The following is a 23,185-nucleotide window of genomic DNA, read 5'->3' as shown; positions in this document are numbered from 1 at the left end:
TAACCTACAGTATCGATCGATCGGTTTAGAGCAGAGACAAATAGCCTGCACTCATTCGCACTGCCTCACATGTGGAGCTTGTCTGGGTTCCTGGTTCTGGTGATGTATATATGTGCGCATTGTCTCATTCTGAGGTAGTTTTCTCTCTAGAGACTTTTATCTTTTATGGTTTTCCTAGCAAATACTAAAACTGCAATGAGGTAAGACAACCCCCCTACATATTTTTTTGCTGCTCTTCATTCATTGACATAAAATCAAGATTTAGGCGGACACGCTGCGGAAACCGTTTGCCACCTCAACCCTCTCTCCCACATCCATGGACTTGCTTCCCTCGTTCCCTCGGTGACCGTGAGGGGGGAAGTTGGGCTCCTCTCTGTAGACATTCCTGTATGAAGAGGGCGCAGGTGGCAGCCAAAGGTCGCAGTCATGCCGATGCATCCAGTCACCTCCACGTTGATGTACCGGGGGATCTGCACCATCCCTGACATCCTCTCCTACAGCGCCCCGGTGAACCTGCCCGAAGACGAAGTTGAAGGTGAGATGATAGCCTACCTGTTCCCGTGTACACCCGAGGGTGCTCAGTGCTCCCGAGCAACTCAGGAGCTGTTTCCTCCTACCAGTGCTGTATGTGGCTGTGGTCAGCTCCTGCTGCGGTGGGAGCGCGGTCAGCACCTTGGACAGCGCTCAGAGATCTCTGATTTAGTACAGGGACATAGATTTTGAAATGTTTGATTATAAATCTTAAAAACAACTTCCAAAGGGGTTTGGACTCATTTACCGCAACCCCCCCCCCACGAGTTTAATTTATGAAACAGAATGTGCAAAAATAATCCCCCACTTTGTTATCAGTGCAACTCAAAGATCAGATATCTTGTTTCAATTTTCTTGCACTGATTGAAAATATAGATTTTTAGCTCAGTACAGGTGCTGGTGTGTTTTAAAACAACAAAAAAAACCAGGCATCTCTGCATCCTCTCTGCCATAAAGTGTTGCTTCTTGGGGTTAGCAATGATGCACTGGCTCTAACTAGAAGCAGAAGCTCTTCAGTGGAAATGTGGTCCATGGGAGCCTGAGTTCACTCGTCCATTAAATCTGGCCACACACACCTTTATGGTCAGATTGTCCAGAAGTGTTTGTTATTCCATTGTTTTTTTATTTTTTTTCTGCTGCTAAATGATTCAACTAAAATGTAGGAAAAATCTCTCTCTTGATTTGAAAAGTTATTTGTAAATCATTGAACCTTTGCAACTCTGCAGTGGCACCTGACAGCAAGAGAAGTGACATCCCACCAAACAAGCACGCAGACATACTATTCTGAACAATTTGCTTTTCAGTATCCTGAGAATATTCATGCTATGCCTGGGAGCGCTTTGTGATGCGAACCTGCGACATCTGCACATTATCATGCAGCAGCCCCTGGGACAATGTTCAAGCCCCACAGTGTGTGTGATGACATTAAGTTCTTGCATTGCTGCCGTGTTTTTCAGTGCGGTGGCGCTGTAAGGTAACAGCCGTATCCCTGATGAATGATTTTCCACGCTGTACCGCTCATCCTTATTAATGTGCACTTTGTTAGGAGGAAACAAGATTCTGGATGTTGGATAGATTCAGAGAGTATCTCTTAAAGTTATGCATTTCTGTTTAGGCTCTTACTGAAATGCATATGTGTGAAGTGCAGACAAGCTGAGTCTTGTTGTGGGATCTGGTCAGTGGGTGCTGGTGCAGAATATCCCAGGGATGGATCAGAAATGAACTGTTAATTGAACCTGGAGTTGCACACATAGGAGATCACACAGCCAAACACACACACACACACACATACAGGTTTGCATCTGCAATACGTGCAAAGACACACTTATAATTACATAATAAAGTTGGCAGGGAATGGTTTTCAGTGCTCGGGTTGATATTAATTAGAAAAGCTGAATAGACATGGTAAAATATGAATTGAGTTTGGACTCCAAAAAGGTGTTTAATGAACAGCGTGCGTGCACACACACACACACACACACACACACACACACACACACACACACACACACACACACACACACACACACACACACACAAGAAATGAAGGAATGGGTGCAAGACAGATCAGGCTGGTTTTAAGGTGTCAATATGCCCTCTGCAGTTTATATTCCACTGCTTTTGCGTTGACATCCAACAAACTGAGCCTGTGATAAAAGAGAACTGTCAACATCTCAGTGCCAAAAGTGATCTTTGCTTGGTGTCATGCCCATGATTATAGCATTGCATCATTCTGTGTTTTTTTTGGCAAACATGATTTCCAGTGTAAAGAGACATTGCATGACAGAAAAATATATTTTTCTTTTGCACTAAAACAGATGGACATCTCATATTTCAGACTCCAGCAGAAGCTTTTTGGCTGTTGAGATTGAGGAATTTCAGTTTCCCTTCCTGCCTCCCACTTCAATTTACAGTCAGCTTTGGGTGCAATAAACAGACAACACTTCATTTTGACTGTAATTACTCAAATCCACTTGTACCCTTCTGATGCAGTCACTCTGTCGCAAGACAAAGTGAGCCATTTGAGCTTTTTACAGCTTATATGGTGGCAGTTTGACTAGAGAGGCAATGGGATGCTTTGTGGAGAGAGAATAGGAGAGCCTGAGGTAATGCATGGTTAACAGTGGTGACAAAGCCTTTTTCAGCTGTTGCAGAACATTAGTGATCCCGTGTGAGGGATGCCTTGCAGGTTGTGAAAGAGGCAGACTTTTAAAGACGGTGTCACCGAGCAGATTGAATGTTGCTGTTGTCGATGGCAAAAGCACACCTGAGATTCACGGCTTTTTTTCCTGTCAGAGAGCACAAAGTGGGAATAATATAAATTTTATAGGGCTGGTTGGTTCGTTGAAAAGAGTAGTAAATAAATTCTTTACTATATGACAAGATGTGGGCATTCAAAACTCAGCTTTTAGTTTCTGGACACAACCCTGCTGTTAGCCTTGTCGTGCTCTCAGCTGCTCAAACATGGAGGACGGTGCTACAGATGAGCAGCTGGGATCATAAAGTAATTTCTGTTACTGCATTGTGATAAAGTCCCCTTTTTATCGGACGTTGCTCTGATTTTGTGACTTCAGGTCTTTTTGTAAGGTGATTTTGAACTGATGATGTTTCATAAGTTTGCTGTTACTTCTGTTGTGGGCATGACAGACCTCAGCTGGTGTTGAAAATACCTTTCTACACAGCTCTATCATCTGAAATCCCAAATAAATCTAATAGGATTTCTGTTATTGTAGTTTTATAACACAGAGTTCTGACAGGGAGTCAGATCTTATTCACCTGAACAAGTAACAAGTAACATCACTATGAAGGATACAGCATAATAATGCTTAGTTCATATAAATCATATAAGATATAACACATAATGTAATAGCAATGCTTTCTGGTTCACCTTCAGTAAATGTGGAAGCCCTGTATGCAGAAAAGAGAAGAATTACCAATATTTTTCAACATTACTGAGCTTTAATAAGGCCAGAAGAAAAAGATGCTACATCTACAAAACATGCAGTAGTAGATTTAGTGCAACCACAAACAATGAGAAAGTAAAGCCAATTTAAACAAAATGCAAGGGTTAACATAGTTGCTGTTCCTGGATTGCAGTTACCGTAAAGGTCAATAAGCTCTAAATTATAATATGCAGCCAACGATCTCAAGGACCTATCAGTCAGATTTTGACAGCTGTGACGTTTCATGACAGACTCATTGATGAGAGAAGGCGCTTGCTCGGGCGACAGTCTCCAAGTTTCGTCACCGCTCTCATCTCCGGAGAGACGGACGAGAATTGGCTGGAAGTCTGAGGTGTCACATACATCAGCTCGGCCGTCAGGGAGACAAGGCTTTGTCACGAAAACGAAATTGCACATTAGTGAATGTGTGTGTGCGGGTGCATGTATGAGGACAGGAGGCTCAAGCCCTATTGGCACGCATAGCCAAGGACTTGATTTTCAATTACTGGCTTGGACACCCCCAGGGAATGAACCAATGGCACCATACTTTGTGAACGAGAAGGCTGTCAAAGCTATAATTGGAACAAAATGCTATTTTTCTGATACTCGATAAGCCTGCGTGTGCGAGTATGTGTGTGTATGTGCGTGGTAGTATGTGGGTGGGTGGGTGGGGTGGTTGGCAGCAAGTGCCTTAATGTACAATGATGCGAGCATAAATTGAATTGGACTCCATATTCTCCATTTCCCCTCCTACACAAGAGGGAGGAAAAAAAACAGTTGGTCATATTACAGTAGCTCAATATAGTTTAGACCTCCTCCACCACTAAAGGATACACACGCACACACGCGCGCACATGCGCACACGCGCACACACGCACACACACACATATACATACATATACAAAGCTCAGTGTCAATTTCACTGCAGGTGGAATTAAGTAGGTAGCCCATTTCCACACTGCCTAACAACAGCCCTAATGGAAGCAGCTTCAGAATAATCCCAGGGCTGATCTTAAATCATTTGTAACAGGTCCCAGAGTGAGCTTCATGTAAACAGATGCCAGTAGTTTCCTGTATAGGCACAAGCAAAAACACAAGATAGGAGCAGAGTGGTTGCATCTTTGCGACAAGGTTGTGATCAGTGGAGTTTATTGATCTTTGCACTTGAAATCTTCTCCCGCTTTCCGTTTCTTTGTCTCTCACTTTTCCTATGTTTAGACTCATGGAAGTTGCACAGACGAGTTCAAAATTACTGAAATATAATGATACATATCATCATTTCTGCCTTCAGGTCACTTATGATTGTAAATATAGAAACGACGTTTGAGGAAAGTAATCTTATTTCAAGAATTAATCCCATTTTCCCACAACGTTGTTGCTCACAGATTTTCCAAAAAATCTCAAAACACCTTTATTCATTTTGGATCAAGTGTGAAAATAGGTTTTATTCATAAATGGTCAATAAATCCTGACGTAAAGGTAAGTTAATCCATTTGACATACATGAGCAAGCTGCTGGAAAAAGCTGGACATGAGGACAATGCACCTGTTTTCTAATGACTGAATTTTACGCATGGAAGAATGGAAGCATTGCAGCTGCAGTTTATTGGGGAAGCAGCAGATGTCACAAACATAAATTAATTCATAACAAAAAACCTAAACATTGCATTACTATCCCCATCTATACGCTGGTTAATCATTCTGAAAGCAAAATGTCAACACAAATTACTGTCTCGGTCCCTTTTATATGCTTACAGACGCCACTCAAAATATGCAGTACAAATACAAAAGAGCCAGAGAAAGGCAGACAGGAGAATTGACTTTATTTACATGGTTGTTATATTTGATGGACATCATATTTTACACGTCCTTTTACTGCAAATGGAAGCAGAATATCAAATAATTCTCAGATTAAAATGTCAGTGTATACAGTATATATCTATATATCTATATATATAGATATATAGATATATAGACATAAACATGTTTAATGATACCTTTCCTCACTCTGTGCCAGTTCCAGTGTGTTTGGTTTGGGCGTGAAAGCCTTATTGTTGAAGAAACATGAAAGTGTATCTGTGTACCTGTCAAAGAGCCCCAGCAGAGACATATCTCTCAAGGAGCATTTTAAACTCACAGAGTAACTGTCGGCAGTAATCAAAATCAACCCAGCCTACAAAGTTATCTCTGCATTTGTTCACTCTCATGTCAGAGTGAGATGGGGGGTGGGGGGGTTTTCCTCCCCTTCAGATCAAATACAGATTGGGCTGTCACTCGCCCCAAGAGACAGGAAGCTGAGATGTTGCAAACAGGAAGTGATCGGAATAACGGGACCAAAATCACTGCAGCCCGAAGCTTATTCTATTTATTTTGTGATGTACAGCGACACAGGTTCACTAGTCAGGGAAAAAGAAAAAAGCCCAAGCTGATCAGTCCTTGTCCTTATATCTCAGTGTGCAAACTCCATGTTTACATTATTTAATTCACTTTGACTGAGCAGAAGGTTTGTTATGCATATGGCTTCCGGAAGGACGCTAGAAATAGCAATGCTGGTCTTTCAGTCAGTTGGTCCACTACACTGGTCCAGGCTAGAATATCCCAATAAGTATTTGATGGAGTTTTCATTCAAATTTGTACATTTATAGTCACCAGAGGATGCATTACATTGACTTTGGTAACTTTTCCTGTAGTGCCACTAGCAAATTAAGATTTGTGATTTTGGATGTCTCAACAACTACAATGGAATCTGGTTCATACATTCATGTCCCCTTCAGGATGAATTGTAAATCACTTTGGTGATTCCTTTCCAGCTACCACCATCCAGTTAAAATTTCTATTTGCCCAGGAATTTGCATTATTACTAAATTCATGCAAAACCAACATTGCAATTAGCTTTAGCTATAAGTACATGTATTTAGTGTTTAATGCTAATGACAAATGTTAAAATGCAAGCATGCTTAAGTAAGACTGTGAACAATGTACCTGCTTAACCCTGAAATGCATTTAGCTTAAAAGCACTGATGCGCCCAAGCACAACTCGCAGCCGCGCTGCCAGCATGGCTGTTCACTCTTGTGTAGTTTTGTTGTGTTTGAAAGGGCTAATTGTAAGTTTTCTCTGCTGACAAACAGGGTTTTGTGTGGGGAGCAGGGGGTGTTGGTTGTCATTTGACAAGGCCATCGTTGCGTTTACAAGACAAGAGGTAATAATACATCCTTTGAGCGGCCTTCAGGGCAGAGTGGAGGCTAATGAGTCGCTATCGGAAAGTGAGTTAGCTGGTTAAGGTGCTAACTTCAGTAGAATACAAGACGTGATAGAGACATAAGTTAACATTACAATTGCTTTCCACCGTTGGAGACAGCTCTTGGCCAATACAGGAATGTTCGATGCTGAACTCGCAACGTATCTTCCAGACTGGTAAGAAAATGGCTACTAATACTAACATTAGCTATGTAGCAATAGCAAAACTTACAATTAGCTCCTTTGACTCTCAACAAACTCCACCTGCATTGAAAACTTGCAGGAGAACATACATGAAGCCCAAGCTGAAAAAACGTTGTGGGTTCTATGTGATATGTTTTGTACATATATGTTTGAGGAGGCACATGTTAGCTTCATGGTACCTATGCTAGCTGTGTTGTAACCCTTTAACTTAAGTGTAAATCTCTTTTTTTCAACAACATAGCAGACTCAACATAGCAGCAGGATTAGTTTGATTTGTTGCGGAGAATATGAAATTCAGTGAGGGCTGAGACGTTGGGCTAGTGAATTTCAATAGGTGAAGTCTCCATATTTTGATTGTGAATCTCTAACAGTCAGTGCTGTAGGCTTGTGGACAGGACTAATTGGAGGAGGTTTCTCTTCCTCGTGTATCCTGGAGTCATAAATATGCATTTAAGATTTTTTTCTTAAGATACTTTCACTCTACATTTAGTTTTTGAAAGTAGTTTGCTTTCAGTAGTAAAAATTCAACACATGCTACAGGGGATTCTTTTTCAACATTTTTAGTTGTTCCCTTGGCAGAGTTTTTTGGGATTTGCAAATTGCTTTGACTGACAACTGCTCAAAAAAAAAAAAAAAAAAAAAAAAAACACTGACACCACTTTGCTCCTAATGGCATAAACTGCCTGTGAGGCGATCTTGATGTTTCTGCTCGACTCCTACTGTAGCTGCAGCAGAAAACATTGACTCATTTCTTTGCCCCGAGGTGGAGGGTTGACTTCCATTCCTTTGGAAATACTTACATGAATACAAATGAAGATATTTAAAGACATCGGCATCTGCTCGGCAAGACAGAAATTATGCACATAACGCGTTGCTGGTGCAGAATCAGTGGGCGCCATGGGGGCGTACATCCAAGGGGTCAGCTGAGACGGTTTGAAAACATATGCTGCTAAGAAGAAATGGACAACACAGAAAAAAATGACCAATCATGACTGCAGCAGATATGCTGGCTCATTTTAAAGGAGGATCCAGATGCGTTTACCAAAACCAAACATTTATTTCTCTCCTCTGTTCACTTGAGCGATTGACTACTATTAGCAAAGCTCTCTACCGGGAAGTCTCAGTTAGTCACTTACATAGAAAAAACATCTTGTTTTATTGGTTGCCCTAAACAGACGGTTTGTTTCCCCTTGTGTAGATGAGAGCCTTTCATACCTTTTGACAGAAAAAAAACTATTTCATCAAGCCATTCTCTCTCTGAAACAATAAATCAAAAATGAAGAAAAAAGTGAAGCTGAAGCTCATTGATGAAGCCAACACCATTCTACTTCCACTTTCTGCCTTTCAAATCCCTTTGACACCGTAACAAACATTAGTTTATAAGTCAGACGGCTTTAGTTAATGATAAACAATGAAGGAAGACATGCAGCATCAACAGCACTGACTGCGGTATTTGTTAAATTACTCCAAAGTTAAATGCCTGTAAAGCCTGCGGCATATTCAGAGTTCATTGACAGAATTTGACTTTGGTGATGGTCTTTTTTAAAACACCATTACAGGATGGTGAGATAATTTTGCAGGTGTGCGTGTGGAGGAAAGATGGTGGACATGTAGTGACATATCACTACATATATGTTTGTTTTGTTTAAGCCTCGGGCCTTCCTGATTATCATTTAAAACCATCAAAGGAAAAAAAACAAAACACACAGACAGGACAAGATTAACTTCATCCATTCTGGCAAAGGATATGGTTCGTGACATATTGTGCAGCAGTGGGGACACCCATGAAAACACCCTGCTCGTATATAATCAGGGTGAGAATAATAAATCTCACTTTGTGCGCCTTCATGTCGTTCCGCTCAATCCCGAACCTCCCCACTCTGCGTGAATGATGAAGAGTCACCTTACACAATCTGCCAGACGGACGGACGGACAGACAGGCAGAAATGGATTTCAAAATGGCTTTCTCGGTTGTATCACCTGCCTGGATGAGACAAGCGGCATATGAAAAAGCTCTACTTGACATAGATGGTGATAAAGCTGTGAGCAGAAATGAGCCATTTCTCAGAGGGTGAAGTGACCCAGCGGCACAGCTGCTGAGCCACAGGTTGTATCAGAAAGAAATGTGTGAAATTTGTTGTGGACTTTTTGTGGAGTTTGTTATGATGTCATTGGCTATAATTTAATGTTACTTTGGAAAAACATTGGAAAAATTGTATTTCATTAAAATAAAAATATGTAAAGCTAAAGTCTGAAATGTTTATTCGCCTTCTAGAGGAGAGTCGAATGAAAACACTGGTACCACCCTAATGTCTGTACAAAAAATACAAAGCCACTGTCACTGCGCTCTCATTAGCACTCAGTGGTGTGCATTCAAATTTTTTGTGAACGCTTGAACTGAACAAATCAGTTTACAAATGATGAACGTGAACGTCACGTATTACAACAGTTTTACGGCACACCGCATGACATCTCCATAGACACGGCCCGGCATGGCTGGTACTAGTGGTACAGGCGGTACAGACGCATCTACTACTGCTGAAGCCAGTTTGTTTGACCATTTGACGCAGTTTTATGAACAAACGAGTGAAGACTCAGACGGATTATATTTATATACGGATTTTAAATGTAACTAATGTCTGTGACTCTTCGGTGGTGTACAATAATTCATTTATTTTGGGAGTGGCAATGATTTGGGGCAGGGGATGGATGGGTAGAAGGGGGAATAGAGAATAGTGGCCTATTTAAAAAAAAACAAAAAAAAAACTGAACAAATGAACATGAACTAGTTAATTTTTGAAACTGTGAACTGAACACTGTTCACACTTGCCAAAACCTGTTGTGTAGTCAGTGAAGAGGTTACTGTGCCTGGCCAGGAAATAATGCTGCGGACAATCCCCTGTGAAAAATGGCAATTTGTCACTTTTACATTTCAGTTTTTGACAGAGCCAGGCTAGCTCTTTCCCCCTGTGTCCAGTCTTTGTGCTAAGCTAGGCTAACCGATTGCTCCTGGAAGCTTCATATTTACTGTACAAATGTGAGAGTGGTATCAATCTTCTCATCTCCCTGCCAGAAAATGTATTTCACAAAATAATGATCTATTTCTTCAACATAGAAACAGTTTATTGCTTATTTCTTTGCGCTTATTGTGAAATGGATGCACATTCAGAGGCAGATAATCTAAAATCTTAAAGAAAAAAAAAATTTGTTTGTTGACACTTTAGTGACCACTTTGAACGTTTGACATTTTCATCACGACAGCAACCGCAGCCTCGTACAGATTCTCAGTTAATCAGTTGCTGTAATGTGGTGTGACAGCCTACCTTGCCAAATTTGGTTTTGTTGGGAAACATGTGGTGCAGATTAGCAGCGAATATCATGAAGTGCTGTGATTATGGCTGTCAGGTAGGTTGAAGTTAACTCATTTATTTCCATTTTGATCGACTGCCATGAAGGAGTGGATCCAGCAGACTTTATTACCTGTGAAATGAACTGTGATGAGTTCTGGAAGGTGAAGTGCTTTTTTTTCCCCCTCCTGGGTAATATTTCCTCCCTTTGATGAACAATACTGCAAAGTCTACACCAGACAATAACAAAATACAGCGATAGAAAAATGGCATCAATAAGCGAGCACGTACCGTTAACGTGGTGGAACTGATGAGGGAGTGTTGGATAAGCCGTAATGCATGGGGGGGGGGGGCTTCTGATTGTTCCCATCTGACCTTTTTGTTTAAGGTCCTTCTCATGGGTTTTTGCCTTGAGCATTTACCTCCAGTATCGGCTGCGGTGACGGAAACTTGCAGCGAGGGAGGGGGGAAAATAGAAGCAGATCAATGGTTCTCCTACAGAAAAGTGAAAGAAAAATCAGAGATGGGCTAAACTTACACAGTGTTTCAAGGACTTCAATCATTCAAGGTCAGATGGGGTTGAAGAAGTTGGCGAAGGGATTTTTTTTTTCTTATTGAGAATAAAGCACTGCAACCCTTTTCCAGTTTCTCCCCATGGTCTTGTCAGCATTGCATTGGTGAGGTTAAAGCGCTTTCATAATGTAGGGAGCAGTTTCTATCCAAACCCAGAGATGGGATTTTTCCTTAAGACACAGACGACTTAGTATCTGCCATATACCCCTTTTGAATACTCCAGAGCCTTGTTAAAAACCGGTTATGGTAATATTAAAATCTTCTGGGTGCCCACATTGGCCCATATCCAGCTAAAGATGGATTAAGGTTGCTATCGGTGTTTAAAAATAGTCGCACAAGGTTCATGCACGCGCGCACACACACACACACACACACACACACACACAGCAAATCTGTGTTTTTCCTCACACTGATAAGGTCTTACATAAAGAGTGGGTGTGCTGCAATTACCAATCCAAAGCAGCCCTGAGCAGATGCAGGTCTGACTGAGGCAAAGAGGATTCTCTGGCTCTGAAAAACAGGCCCTTGGATTACATTCATGGACACTTCACCGCTACAAAAGCCCCGGCATTAGCGCGTTCTGCTCAAAGCTCACTGTGTGTAATTAGCAAAAGTTTTCACTGATGCTAAATTTAGCCTGAAAAGGGGTAAAGCTTTGCTCTAGGCATGCTTCAAAAAATCCAAGTAAATATTTCCCATGTGATGTGTTTCTGTTCTGTGAGGATGAGGAGAGTTCATTTCACCCAATTTTTTCCTATCACTTGTTTCTTTATTATATGTATATCCTCCGGAGTCTGATAGAAAATAGAAAGCGGATGTCATGCCTCTCGTCATTGAAGCTTCACCTTTGTCATGAATCCAAGCATTTTCTCTTAGTCTGTATGAATCAGCTCTATTTCCAAGTGATACCTTGCTCTGTCTAGCGCTGCGCACAGTTCACAGACTGTTCGGCATCTCTGTGCTGCAGCAAGGATCCAGTGCACTTCATTGATATACAGCAATGTACGGGGGAGAGCAACGGGAGTACACTGCACCTTTCTGTTGTGGGAGTTCAGCTTTAGATGCTTGGCTCTCGCAGCTCACGATCTTAACTTGGGGCTTTTCATCCTCTGTCAGATCACACCACAGGGGACGGAGTGGCATCGCATCTTTGAAGGCCAACAAGCACCTCTCTACATCAAAGCAAATACCACACGCTTTCAACAAAAATATTCACACCTCCCTGATGGAGCATTGGTCCCACAGACTGGGAGGAAGATGCAGCAACGCCAACCTCTCAATCTGAAAAACAAAATCGTATGTAGATATTAATGTTGTAATTGAAGCTGAGTTTAAATAGGCCAGGAGCAATAGTGATATCTGCAGCAATCAAAGAAAAATCTAAAAAGGTGACATTCCAGGTGGCAGGTTCATTATATATCTTGTTTTTATTCCAGTTTCTCTCCCAGAAATTACATTTATATACAGCTAATATGCAGCAGAACAGCAAATACGCAACAGCAGAAATAATTGGTACAGGAATATGTTTTCTCTTAATGTCAGGAATTTTTGTTAATTTACAGTCAGTAAAATGATCCGCACATTTATTTTCTGCCAAAATATCTGATCTTGCAGTACGAATTATCCACAGCATCATTAAAATTATGGTTATGTTTAGACACTCATATCACTTGGTTAAGGTTAGGGGAAGATCATGAAGACTCAGAAAAGTGCTATGTAAGTAAGTGCAGATCATTCACCATTTACAAGACTGGATGCAAACCCTGGTGTCTTGTATGACAGTCGCACACTTTGTACGGCCCCCACCCTCCAAACCCATCCACCTCCTGATGATTCTGCTGCTGTTAATAAACGCTTCATTAATTTAAAAAAAAAATAATGAAAAATGAATTGAGCCAGGGAATACACTGCCACCACAAATAATTGGGAAAAAACAGTTTAGTTGTATAAAAACATAATTTCTAGGAGACACAGTTGTCAATAGACTTCAACAAACATGCACAGTGAGTAATTTACTTCCAACACTTTTTCTAATTACTGATTGATTAAAATTAACTAATTTTTTGGGTTTGAACATCCAAAGATGTGATTTGTGATTTTAACAGGAAAATGATTTAGAACAAATGGATGATGGTATTTTTGGCAGAAATTATGTACACTCACTGGTTCCAAAGATACAGAAGCTTTCTGAATAGCTCTAATCAATATTTCATAAAGGGATCAAATGACAAAGTGTAACGTGAAGTTGTTTGCTTATAGTGACTAACCCAGAGAGAATTATAACCTGGGTCTACAGCGAGCCTGAGCTGTGGCCGTTTTGTTTCAGTCTCATCACGGTCACCGAGCTGCAGCAGGCAGCTTCTTTAAGCAAAGACACACAGCAAACGTCAAACACAGTTAGCAACTAACCGCTGAACACAGTGAAGGATTTAATCAAAGAGTGACTAAACAGAACCAACATGTTTCCCATAGAGGACTTTAGAAAAGGTGGTAATGTGGCAGTGTTGTGTTTACAGCTCGCTGTGCTGAACAACAAGTTTACTGCAGCTTTTAAAGTAGAAACAAAAAAGCATTAACGTTGAAATAATTTGTCAAATTAATCAATAACCATTGTGATAATCATTTTAATAAATGAAAAAGACCGGCCTTCTCAAATGTCAGGATTTGTTTATTGTTTGTTTGTTCAGACAAAAACAATTTGACCATGTCACCTTGGGCTGTGGGAATATAGAATATTAATATTAATCTTGTTTTTTTTTTGTTTTTTTTTCAAAAAACTAGAATTACCGCCTCGTGGTTGTATGCCTCCGCCAACCAATGAAGTTGCAGGAAATATGGTCACAATCTCCCCTTCCTTAGTTACAGTGTTGAATAATGGTCAGAAGTGTTTTCACAGAACATTATGATGTCACAGTGAAGTTGACCTTTCCCCATTTGGATATAAAATATTATCACCTAGATTTATCCTGCTGAGATACGAGTTAAATTGTGTCATGTAGTGAAAGACTTTGTGAGAGTTATGGCCCAAAATGTGTTTTGTGAGGTCACAGTGTGACAGAACTAATGATATTAACCTCTGGGCATTCCTGATACATTGCATTCGCAAGAAAACAAAGAAAAAAGTCCCTCAAGGCATTACTGAGATATCACGTTCACCGAGGTCACCGCGACCTTTGACCTGCAAAATCGAATCAGTTCATCCTTGAGTCTTAATGAATGTTTTTGCCAAATTTGAAGAAGTTCCGTTACGGTGTCACTGAGATACTGTGAACAATCCTTAGCTGCGGACCTAGACTTCACCATTTTGAATCATTGTTTCTCAGGTGGAAGGTGTAACAGTGTGAAATACTCTAAGCTCGTGTCATAATGGTTACTCAGAAATAAATCCTCTGCTTTCTTTGTTTGTTTTTACCTCTATGATTTGGTTTGGGAACATGAAAGTGATTTGAAGCCACTGACCCGCTGTTGCTTTAATTATGTGCTCCTTGTATTAAGACCCATTTATTTCAAGGCGGCATGAGTAAGCGGTAGTTAACTTTTGCCAACTGCCTCTCTTTGATTGGGCAGGATAATTCAGGTCATCTGTGCTGCCATAGACCAAGACCAGCTACAACTTTTTTTTTTGCCAATGCGCTTATTTGCAGTCAGGAAGTATTTTTTTTCTCAGTTTCTCTATTACAATAGAGTCACTATGGGGGCATGCATGAGAATTTGGCTCATTTTGAGCTCACAGACTAAAGTGAAAATGGAAGAGTGTAGTCATCTCTTCGGGGAACAATTAAGATAGAGTGCTATCTCTCTGAGAGTTTATCTATCTGGATGAAGTGTGGTCAGAGAGAGAAATTAATTCTTTTAGAGGATGATTCGTCAGCCTCTTTTGATAAACCGTTGGAGCGGGGGATGTGTACGGTCCGCTTTACTTTACACGTTCGTTAGTTCACTCTAGAAGAAGTGTTCCGTCCTGATTTCAAGTGGAACCAAGTAGTTTTGATAATATATTTGTAATGGCGATACAGATTCCAGCTTCACGCCTGTATATCTCACTAGACTTGATAAGCCAGTCATTATATTTCTAGCCCTTGCAGAACTGAAGCATTTGTATTCTGTAAATGGTTTGTGACAGAATATAAAATCCTCCTTCAACAAACTGTGCCGGTATTTCTTTTTACACAATACCAACTTTTTTTTATATCATATATACACAGTACGCCCCTCACCAGTCGGGATGTTTTGCTCACCTTGGCCTTTGATCAATAAATAAAGCTTTCGGGGGAGACGGAGTATTTGCCAAAACTGTTTTGGCACATTATTTAAGAAAGTGTTCGCCTCCTGCAAGGTGGCAACATGATTTTTTTTTTTTCCTTTTTCCATCAAGTGTCTGCTGGAAAGCCCCTCTTTCTAAAGTAAACAGATGGAGCGGGGGACCTCAGGTGGATACTGAGGTATTGTTATTCTATAAAACAAACAATAAGATCACACTCAGGGATGGGGAAAAAAAACACAGCTGGAGGCTCTCAATGATTCAAACTATACAGTAAGACATTTTGCACGAAAAAGCAATGTGAGAAATAACTGCTGCGAATGTTACTCGGCTTGGTTTTTATAAATTGCATGCCCAGATGTAATCCATTGTAATACATGATTGCCAAGAACCCTTGTCCCTGTGGCACAGTTTCTATTCTGTGGACGTGGACGCGTACGACAAACTATTTCCTGAAGCCCTGCTGCCACATTAAACACACACAGAGAGACTGACACACACTGCTTCCTGCCATCATTGATATTTTATGTTTTGTTCTCCAGCTGAAATATTTGTCACAGACTGTCACGCTGTGGATTTTGGCCCGAGGCTTTGGCCATTCGTCTGCGTGCTGACACTCCTGTAAATCACCGGAGCAGCAATTCCTATTTACAAGACTTTGGGCTTTTGCAGGGGATTGATAAAGTTTGTTTAGTATTACACTTCAGTAACTTAACAGCAGCTAATTGGCTGTAAACTGAGAGGGGAATGTTATTTAAATACACATTTGAATTTTTATTTGGTCTTCCTGGAAGGCTGTTATTGTCACTTGTTTAATAGAGACAAGGGATGCGTTATTCAGCAACAGCGTTCACTTCTCGTTTTGTTTTCATTATTCCTTGGAATCCCAGTAAACATTTTCTCTCATTTATAATCTTATCTTTTCTATGACATAAGCTATATCTCTGTGTCAACCTTCTGGAAACCTTTCCTAAACCATAAAAAAAAAAAAAAAGAGATAGATGATGACACTTACATGAATGTTTAATGATGTATTTTAAGGTTTCTGATTTCAACAAGCGCTAGATTAAAGAGATTACATGTGATTTACTGAAGATTTACGCCGTGCATCATCTCTATCTTAAGATTCATCTCCTGCTCTGCTCTTCTGTGCGCTAATCAGGCATGTGACACACACAAGGATGTGATGAGTCAAAAAATTGTAGTTGACCCGGTCGTGGGTGTTATTGCATATAAATGCAGGGATTCAGCCCCTCATGAAGAGTATAAGGGGAATACACAGTGTGGCTGAACGAAGGAATTAAATGCTTAAAAGATTTCCCGTTGTGATGGTGGCTGTGTAACAGTGGGAGGCATTTTTTACACTTTTAAATTGTCTTTTCATGGGACTTTATATTGAGGTTTCTGTAAGTGATGGTGTTTTCTCTATCTGGGGCATGGCGGCTCTCTGTTTTTTTTTCTGTTTATCTCAAACTAACTCCTGTTACCACTGCTAATTGCATGAATCACATTACTCCAGTTTTTCATTACCAAGTTATGTTAAATGGGAACTCTGGGTAGTCTGGGCAGCCTCAAGAGAAAGATTATGAGTGGTCAAAATCTTATTAAATTTCAGCTCTTAATGTGAGTTCGTGGCAAGGTTGAGAATCTTGAAATGGTTTATAGCGGTGTGGCGTGAACTGAACAGCGGAGATGAGATTCAACATTACAGCATCTCATAGACACGACAGGCAGCAGCTACTAAAAACAAGAGGTAAACCAAAGACAGTATATAAAGATGGACGTAGCCTTCATGCAGTCACCCATAGGTTTCTGTAGAGCGGTTTTGAAATTCAGAGTGGGCTGCTCTGCCGTAGCCATCTTGGCTAATCCAAAAATGGGCAAAGAGGTGGGGCACGTGGCCACAACCTCAATTATGCAACTTTAAGCCTTTATAAATTTCAATTCACCCCCCCCATACAGCTGTCACGAAGGGGGAAATTAGCTATAGAGACCATGTTTATTTCTACTGTAAAGCTGGACATTTTGACTTAGGAGTCTATGGGGATTGACTGGCTTCTGGAGACTCTAGTGGTCATTCCAGGAAATGCAGCTTTTGGCTTCATTTTTCAGCCCTGGAGGTAACCGCTTGATGAAAACTAATGCATTGATCATAATCTCAGGGTTTTTCTGGATTTTTTTATTTTATTTTTTTACATTAAAACAGTATTTTTACCGCAGCAACACAACATGGATTCCAAATCCATCAAAAGTTCACCAGAAATCGTTAAAAAAAAATAGGAAAGTAAAAAACAGTAGTCCTCCATGGAAATGGGTGGTATTCAATTAACAGAAATTAAGAATAGACCCTGATGATGACTTAGTCTCTCGATGCCTTCTGTGATTCTGGAGTAGTTTTATAATTGCTGTAAAAACTGAGTAGTATTTCCAATGAAAATAAAATCTGTAGTTTCCCTTTAACTGGCAATTGTGAGAAATAAAACTGGCATATAAATATATGGAAATGCCACAGGTTATTTCCTGGAGACATTAATTATTCTACTTTCAAGTACCAACAGCCCATCCAGTTCTTACGCATCCAACCAATACAGAACACCACAAGTGCCCTGGAGTCTTCTTTCTCACCACCACTGAATTCAAATTCAATAGTTCATTGATTTTAGTTCAGATTTGGTCCACCAAGTCTTGAGACAAACACTTGGCTCTTTAAATATCCTTCACTGTCCACAAATTTACCGTTTTGTTACAGAGGTTTTCTGGGCTACCTTAAAATCCGCTTGGCAGTAGTAAGAATACTTTCACATTATAGGGAGTTATATTTCATTTGATTTTATTATGTCAGCTCTTACACACAGGGGTTCAACAGTCATTTGAGTGTTTCAGTGTGTATCTTATATTAAGCTTTTTGTCATTCATTTATCTTTCTTTCTAAGAAATTATCAGACTGATGGGAATCTAGGAAACCACCTGAACACACAGCTACACTTTCCCCCTCGTGTGATAGCAGATCATATTCCTTATAGGTTAGGTTATTTTTGGCATTAAAGCTTTTCAGGTTGTGGCAGCTGAGAAACTAAGACTTCACAGGTTTAATTCATGGCCATAAAATTTTAAAAAATAAACAGAAGGCAGAGAGTACTGCCCTTTAAAAAATGTTGACAATTTGTTCCGATCTCAGCTCTTTATATTGATTTCATTTTGGCTCTTTATTTTATTATATATTTATTTATTTGTCATTTCACTGGTGGAATTTGTTCTTCTAAGCTGCCAACCCACATATAACTATGACTCAAGCATTGATGCGGCATAACAAATATGTCTTGGTGCGTGGAATATTTCCCACTTTCATATCCTGCTCTGCCGTAAGACTTCAGCTGGTGTGTGTGTTTGTGTGTGTGTGTGTGTGTGTGTGTGTGTGTGTGTGTGTGTGTGTGTGTGTGTGTGTGTGTGTGTGTGTGTCTTGTCTCTGCAGAAATCCGCGAGGCCTTCAAAGTGTTCGACCGCGATGGGAATGGATTCATCTCGAAGCAGGAGCTGGGAATGGCCATGCGCTCCCTGGGCTACATGCCAAACGAGGTGGAGCTGGAAGTCATCATCCAGAGACTGGACATGGACGGTGAGGCAAACGCACAGCCTGGATTTTATTATCTTAAACCACAAAGCGTAGAAGCTTTGCTCTCTATTCGCCCACAAAACTGGGCAGCAGTAGAGCCGGCAACAATAAACACCAACTTCTCCTCTTTCCCCCAGGCGACGGACAGGTGGACTTCGAGGAGTTTGTCACTCTTCTGGGCCCAAAGCTGACAGCAGCTGGGATGCCAGATAAGTTCAACGGCACTGACTTTGACTCCGTTTTCTGGAAGGTGCTCATTATTCAGTCACTCACTTCCTGCCTATTAGAGAGAAGATAGACAGCAGAGTCACAGCTGTAGCAAACCTCACAAGTGCAGAAACATTTAGACGCTGCCACAGTACGACTTTAAAGGAAAACCAGTTTTAATTGCCACATCCACTGTGTCTTTAATGGGAGCGTTTTAATCTTGGAGAGGTTTGGATTCCCTAAAGAACTCTATCCTTCATCAAGACCTTCATCTCTGCCTCTGTGTGTGTGTGCCGACAATCTTATTACTTAGAAGTCAATTTTTATGTAAAATAGATATTAATTTATTTACAGACACCTCATTAGATAATCAACAGCTCACTTTGACAGTGGGATGGAAATTAATGGGATGGAGCTTGTGTCAAACCCGCCTTTGCTGTAGTTATACGATAGAGCCAGAGTGGCTGTCAGAAAGTGAGCATCCAAACTGAGTGTTCGTGCACTCACACTGCACCAAGAATTCCCACAAATCCCCTTCTCTCGCACAACAAAGAATCACAACCAAAGACACCTGCTGGGAGAGTCAAGAAACCTGAGGGACTGCTGCTGCATAGCTTCACATAACATTATATAACTGAATAGTAGTAAGCATGTGCTGCTGCATTGATCACACAGAGCCTGCGGTCACACTGGTGAGCTGCAGCTCAGGCTGAGCTGAAAATCAAGGACATAAATATGCTTTCCAAACAGGCACAGAGCCTGGATTCTGTTTTTAGTGTTTGGGCTTAGTCATTCACATTTATTTTATTTTACTCAATTTTTACACAGTGGAATGTAACTACGTATATTTACTCCAAAACTTAACATAACTAATGTTACGATTACATACTCCACTGAATTTATCTGACAGCTTACATTGCAGTATATGGTTTTACATACAAAACATATAATCAGCTTATAAAATACAGAGCCTTACCATAGGTTAAACTATGCAACAGTATATAAAGGATTTGACATGAGCTCCTAATGCCAACTACACCAGTAAAAAGCCGCTCACATACTAATGCATTGGTAATTACAGTATAATCCAGTCACATAACATACAGTATAATAGTATGACACAGACAGGAGCCACACTCCTTATTGTGTATTTTATCATAATGAAATTCTGTTGACAATAGTCAGGAAAGGTAATTGTAAGATTTTGAAGGATTTTTGCAGGACTGGAGTATTTTTATCATGTGGTATTGATACCTTCACTAAAAATAAATTATCTCTCCATTTCGTCCACCACTGCATAATGCATTAGATTTATTTTATAATGTGGAAAAACATAAATTTCATCTTTATTCTTTGGTTTCATTTCAAGCTAGAATTCTGTTATCAATAATTTCAGGCAGTCAGATGTGAGACTTCCTTTGGTTTGTCCATCATATTATTGATCCAATATTAAAGGGTCCAATAGTAGCATTTTTAACAACAATACAGGAAAACAAACAACATCTGAATAAAGTTTCGTTTTCCACCGGGCTGCAGGTTTGACTCCAAGTGAGGAGTTTGAACTCCACACCGCTTAATCGTCCAATTGGAAATGTAGCTGGTGGGAACTTGTGTTTTGATTGGATGTCAACTTAGTCAGAAGTTTAACCCTTCTGTTCACATTGTCTGTTCTATGTTTTTATTTATATTTCCAAAACCTGATAAAATTTACACTCAACTTAATCTTTTTCCATACACTGCTATTTCTGTTGTTTACTTCCTCGTTATACGTTGTGTGTGTGTGTGTTTGTGTTTGTGTGGTATTGTGCCCACCAGCCTGTGTCCATGTTAATGTTCAGTTATGGGTGTGTGTGTCTCCAGTGTGACATGCAGAAGTTGACAGTGGAGGAGCTCAAGAGGCTTCTGTACGACACCTTCTGCGATCACCTTTCAATGAAAGACATCGAGAACATCATCATGACTGAGGAGAACCACATAGAGAACCCTGAGGACTGCCAGGTGGATATAGACAGTAAGTAAGAACCTCCTTATACTTAACAGACTTCAGCTGTTTGTATTTCTGGTGATTAAAATTTAAATATTTAAAGGGTCACTTCACCCAAGTCACACACACACACACAAATAATGGACCATTTTCAGTTTTATTTGCCAATGTTTTGCCTTATTTGCAGGTCATATTCCCCAGAGAGGAATATGACATTCAGCATAAGACCCACGTGGAATTAAGACGCAGAAGTTGTAGTTATATTGCATGCATCTTAACCTCATATAGGCTAGGCTTTGAACACCACAAATAAATGTAATTTAGTCCTCGGGAATTGTTGGGTCTCTGTAAATAATATAAAGGAGTACAGTCTGGACCTGCTCAGTATGAAAAGTGCCCTGAGATAACTGCTGTTATGATTTGGTGCTACAAATAAAATTTCACTTGACTTGAATTTACTTTTCTTTTATTAAAATCTTAGAGGTGGAAATCTCAAATGAATAAAAATCTAAACTATCTGCCATGTTAAGTGCCATTTTGGGTAAGCGAGGGGTTTATGAATAGGGGAAATTTCTCTTTGAAATACAAGCATTATGGCCATTACAAGCCACATATATAATAATTCATTATGATGGCTGTCAGATGGCTGATCAACATTCCTCAGTTGAATAGAGCATGTCTAATCATAGTAAAATAAATTATTTCTTCTCTTTCATCTTCTCCACACTCCAATTCGCAATATATTAATGATGATATTTTTCCTTAATGAAAACATTACAGATTTCAACCTTAAAAAAAAAACAATCCTCACAATCTGAAAATGTTTCTGGTCCCAATGTTTTGCCCCAACATCCAACAATCACACATGGATCACACAAACCGTGCTGTTTAAACAGCAGAGACACCAATTACTCCACTCACCAGCCTCGATAGATCATAATGTATCCCAGCATGTCATCAGCGGTGTATGAAATGCTGTGCCCTCTTAGGCAGCTGTTATAATTTGAGCAACTGTTCCCTCTCTCCCCCTCTCGCCTTTTCTCCCCACCTGTAAAAATGACTACACTCTTGCTAAAGCTCCAGACGCCCAGATTGAGGGGGATCATCCGCATAGTGATAAAGTAAATTGCACCTCTTTATTACAAAATAACTGGAATTAACTGGAGATGGCAAACTGGTGTCTCAAAGGGCTGGAATCGTCCTTTAATGGGCAATTTACTGAGGGAATTTTGTGGTTTATATGGCTATTTATCTAATGTGTAGATTTAATGACTGGAGCCTTTATAAACCCATTCTATGATTTACAATGAGAAAATCTAATCTTTGCTGTTGGAAAAACACTTTCTGAAGATTGACGATTTTTTTTTAAATATGAGAACATTAATTGCCTCTGGAGGAAATGAAGAAATCCCTTTTGAAATCCCTCCATTTGGACAGAAATAAGGTACAACAGATATGAAAGTTTCTATTTGAACATTTGATTTAGCTTCAGCTGCCTTGCTTCTTACTTCAGATGGTTCTGCAGGTACACTACACCTTCTCTTAGGAGGAGCATCCTTTAATATGCCAGTCAGGTTCTAGTCCATTTTGTTTGTTGTTCCAAAACTCCAATCAACATTTCAATCTAGATGCAGTTACGCAGCATACAGGTGTGAAAACAAATTTTTCTTGGCAGTGTTCCTCCCTTATAATTGTGTTCATGTAATTGTAAGGTTTTGTGATGAGCTCTTTCATTCGGAAATTACTATCAGATATCTTTTTAAGCATTAAATAACACCTGATTCAATGGACCCATTCCCACCTCTTCTTCCTCTCTTCTTTTTTTCCCTCCAGGTTCCAGCCCGACACAGCAAGTCAAGCAGACTTGTGTGCGCAAGAGCCTGATATGCGCCTTCGCCATTGCTTTCATCATCAGCGTCATGCTCATTGCAGCCAATCAGGTGCTGCGGAGCGGCATGAAATAAGAGCTATGGCATTTTCAGCCTTGACCACCACCTAAAGGCTGCCTCACAGATAAATGACTGAGAGATGAAGCTTAAAAACAAAGAAGAAAAAAAAAAAAAGAAAAGAAGAAAAAAAAGAATACAACAGACAATCACACATCAAACATATGACAGCAGTATAACTGGAGTCACAAAGGACACTACATGTGCAGGAATTTGTCTTGGTGACAGAGACATGCTGACAGCTTTCAGAATACCAAGGACAACAGGACCTCACACACACACACACGAAGAGACTGCGGTGTGTTTAAAGTGGACAGCTGACTATACATATCACTCTTCG

General features: G+C 40.2%; 1 protein-coding gene across 1 annotated transcript; it reads left to right on the top strand.

Moving 5' to 3' along the window:
• The first annotated feature begins 209 nt into the window (after positions 1 to 209).
• Positions 210 to 22,863, top strand: LOC111227358 (calcium-binding protein 7-like). The gene is made up of 5 exons (XM_022752810.1): positions 210 to 535; positions 18,568 to 18,711; positions 18,846 to 18,958; positions 20,776 to 20,926; positions 22,733 to 22,863. The coding sequence occupies exons 1-5, from the start codon at positions 427 to 429 to the stop codon at positions 22,861 to 22,863; spliced, it is 648 nt and encodes a 215-aa protein (XP_022608531.1). The 5' UTR covers positions 210 to 426.
• The last annotated feature ends 322 nt before the right edge of the window (positions 22,864 to 23,185 follow it).

Source organism: Seriola dumerili, unplaced genomic scaffold (assembly GCF_002260705.1).
Source record: "Seriola dumerili isolate Sdu_G_001 unplaced genomic scaffold, Sdu_1.0 BDQW01000177.1, whole genome shotgun sequence".
NCBI classification, from domain to species: Eukaryota; Metazoa; Chordata; class Actinopteri; order Carangiformes; family Carangidae; genus Seriola; species Seriola dumerili.
The sequence above is the reverse complement of the archived record's forward strand: the minus strand, read 5'-3'. Positions and strand labels throughout refer to the sequence as shown.

What these genes read in the sequence shown, in the direction of transcription:
- LOC111227358 (XM_022752810.1), top strand. Translation starts at nt 427, where the DNA reads ATGCCGATGCATCCAGTCACCTCCACGTTGATGTACCGGGGGATCTGC. An exon ending in GCCCGAAGACGAAGTTGAAG is followed by an intron (nt 536 to 18,567) that starts GTGAGATGATAG and finishes TTGTCTCTGCAG; the next exon opens with AAATCCGCGAGGCCTTCAAA. An exon ending in TTGACTCCGTTTTCTGGAAG is followed by an intron (nt 18,959 to 20,775) that starts GTGCTCATTATT and finishes GTGTGTCTCCAG; the next exon opens with TGTGACATGCAGAAGTTGAC.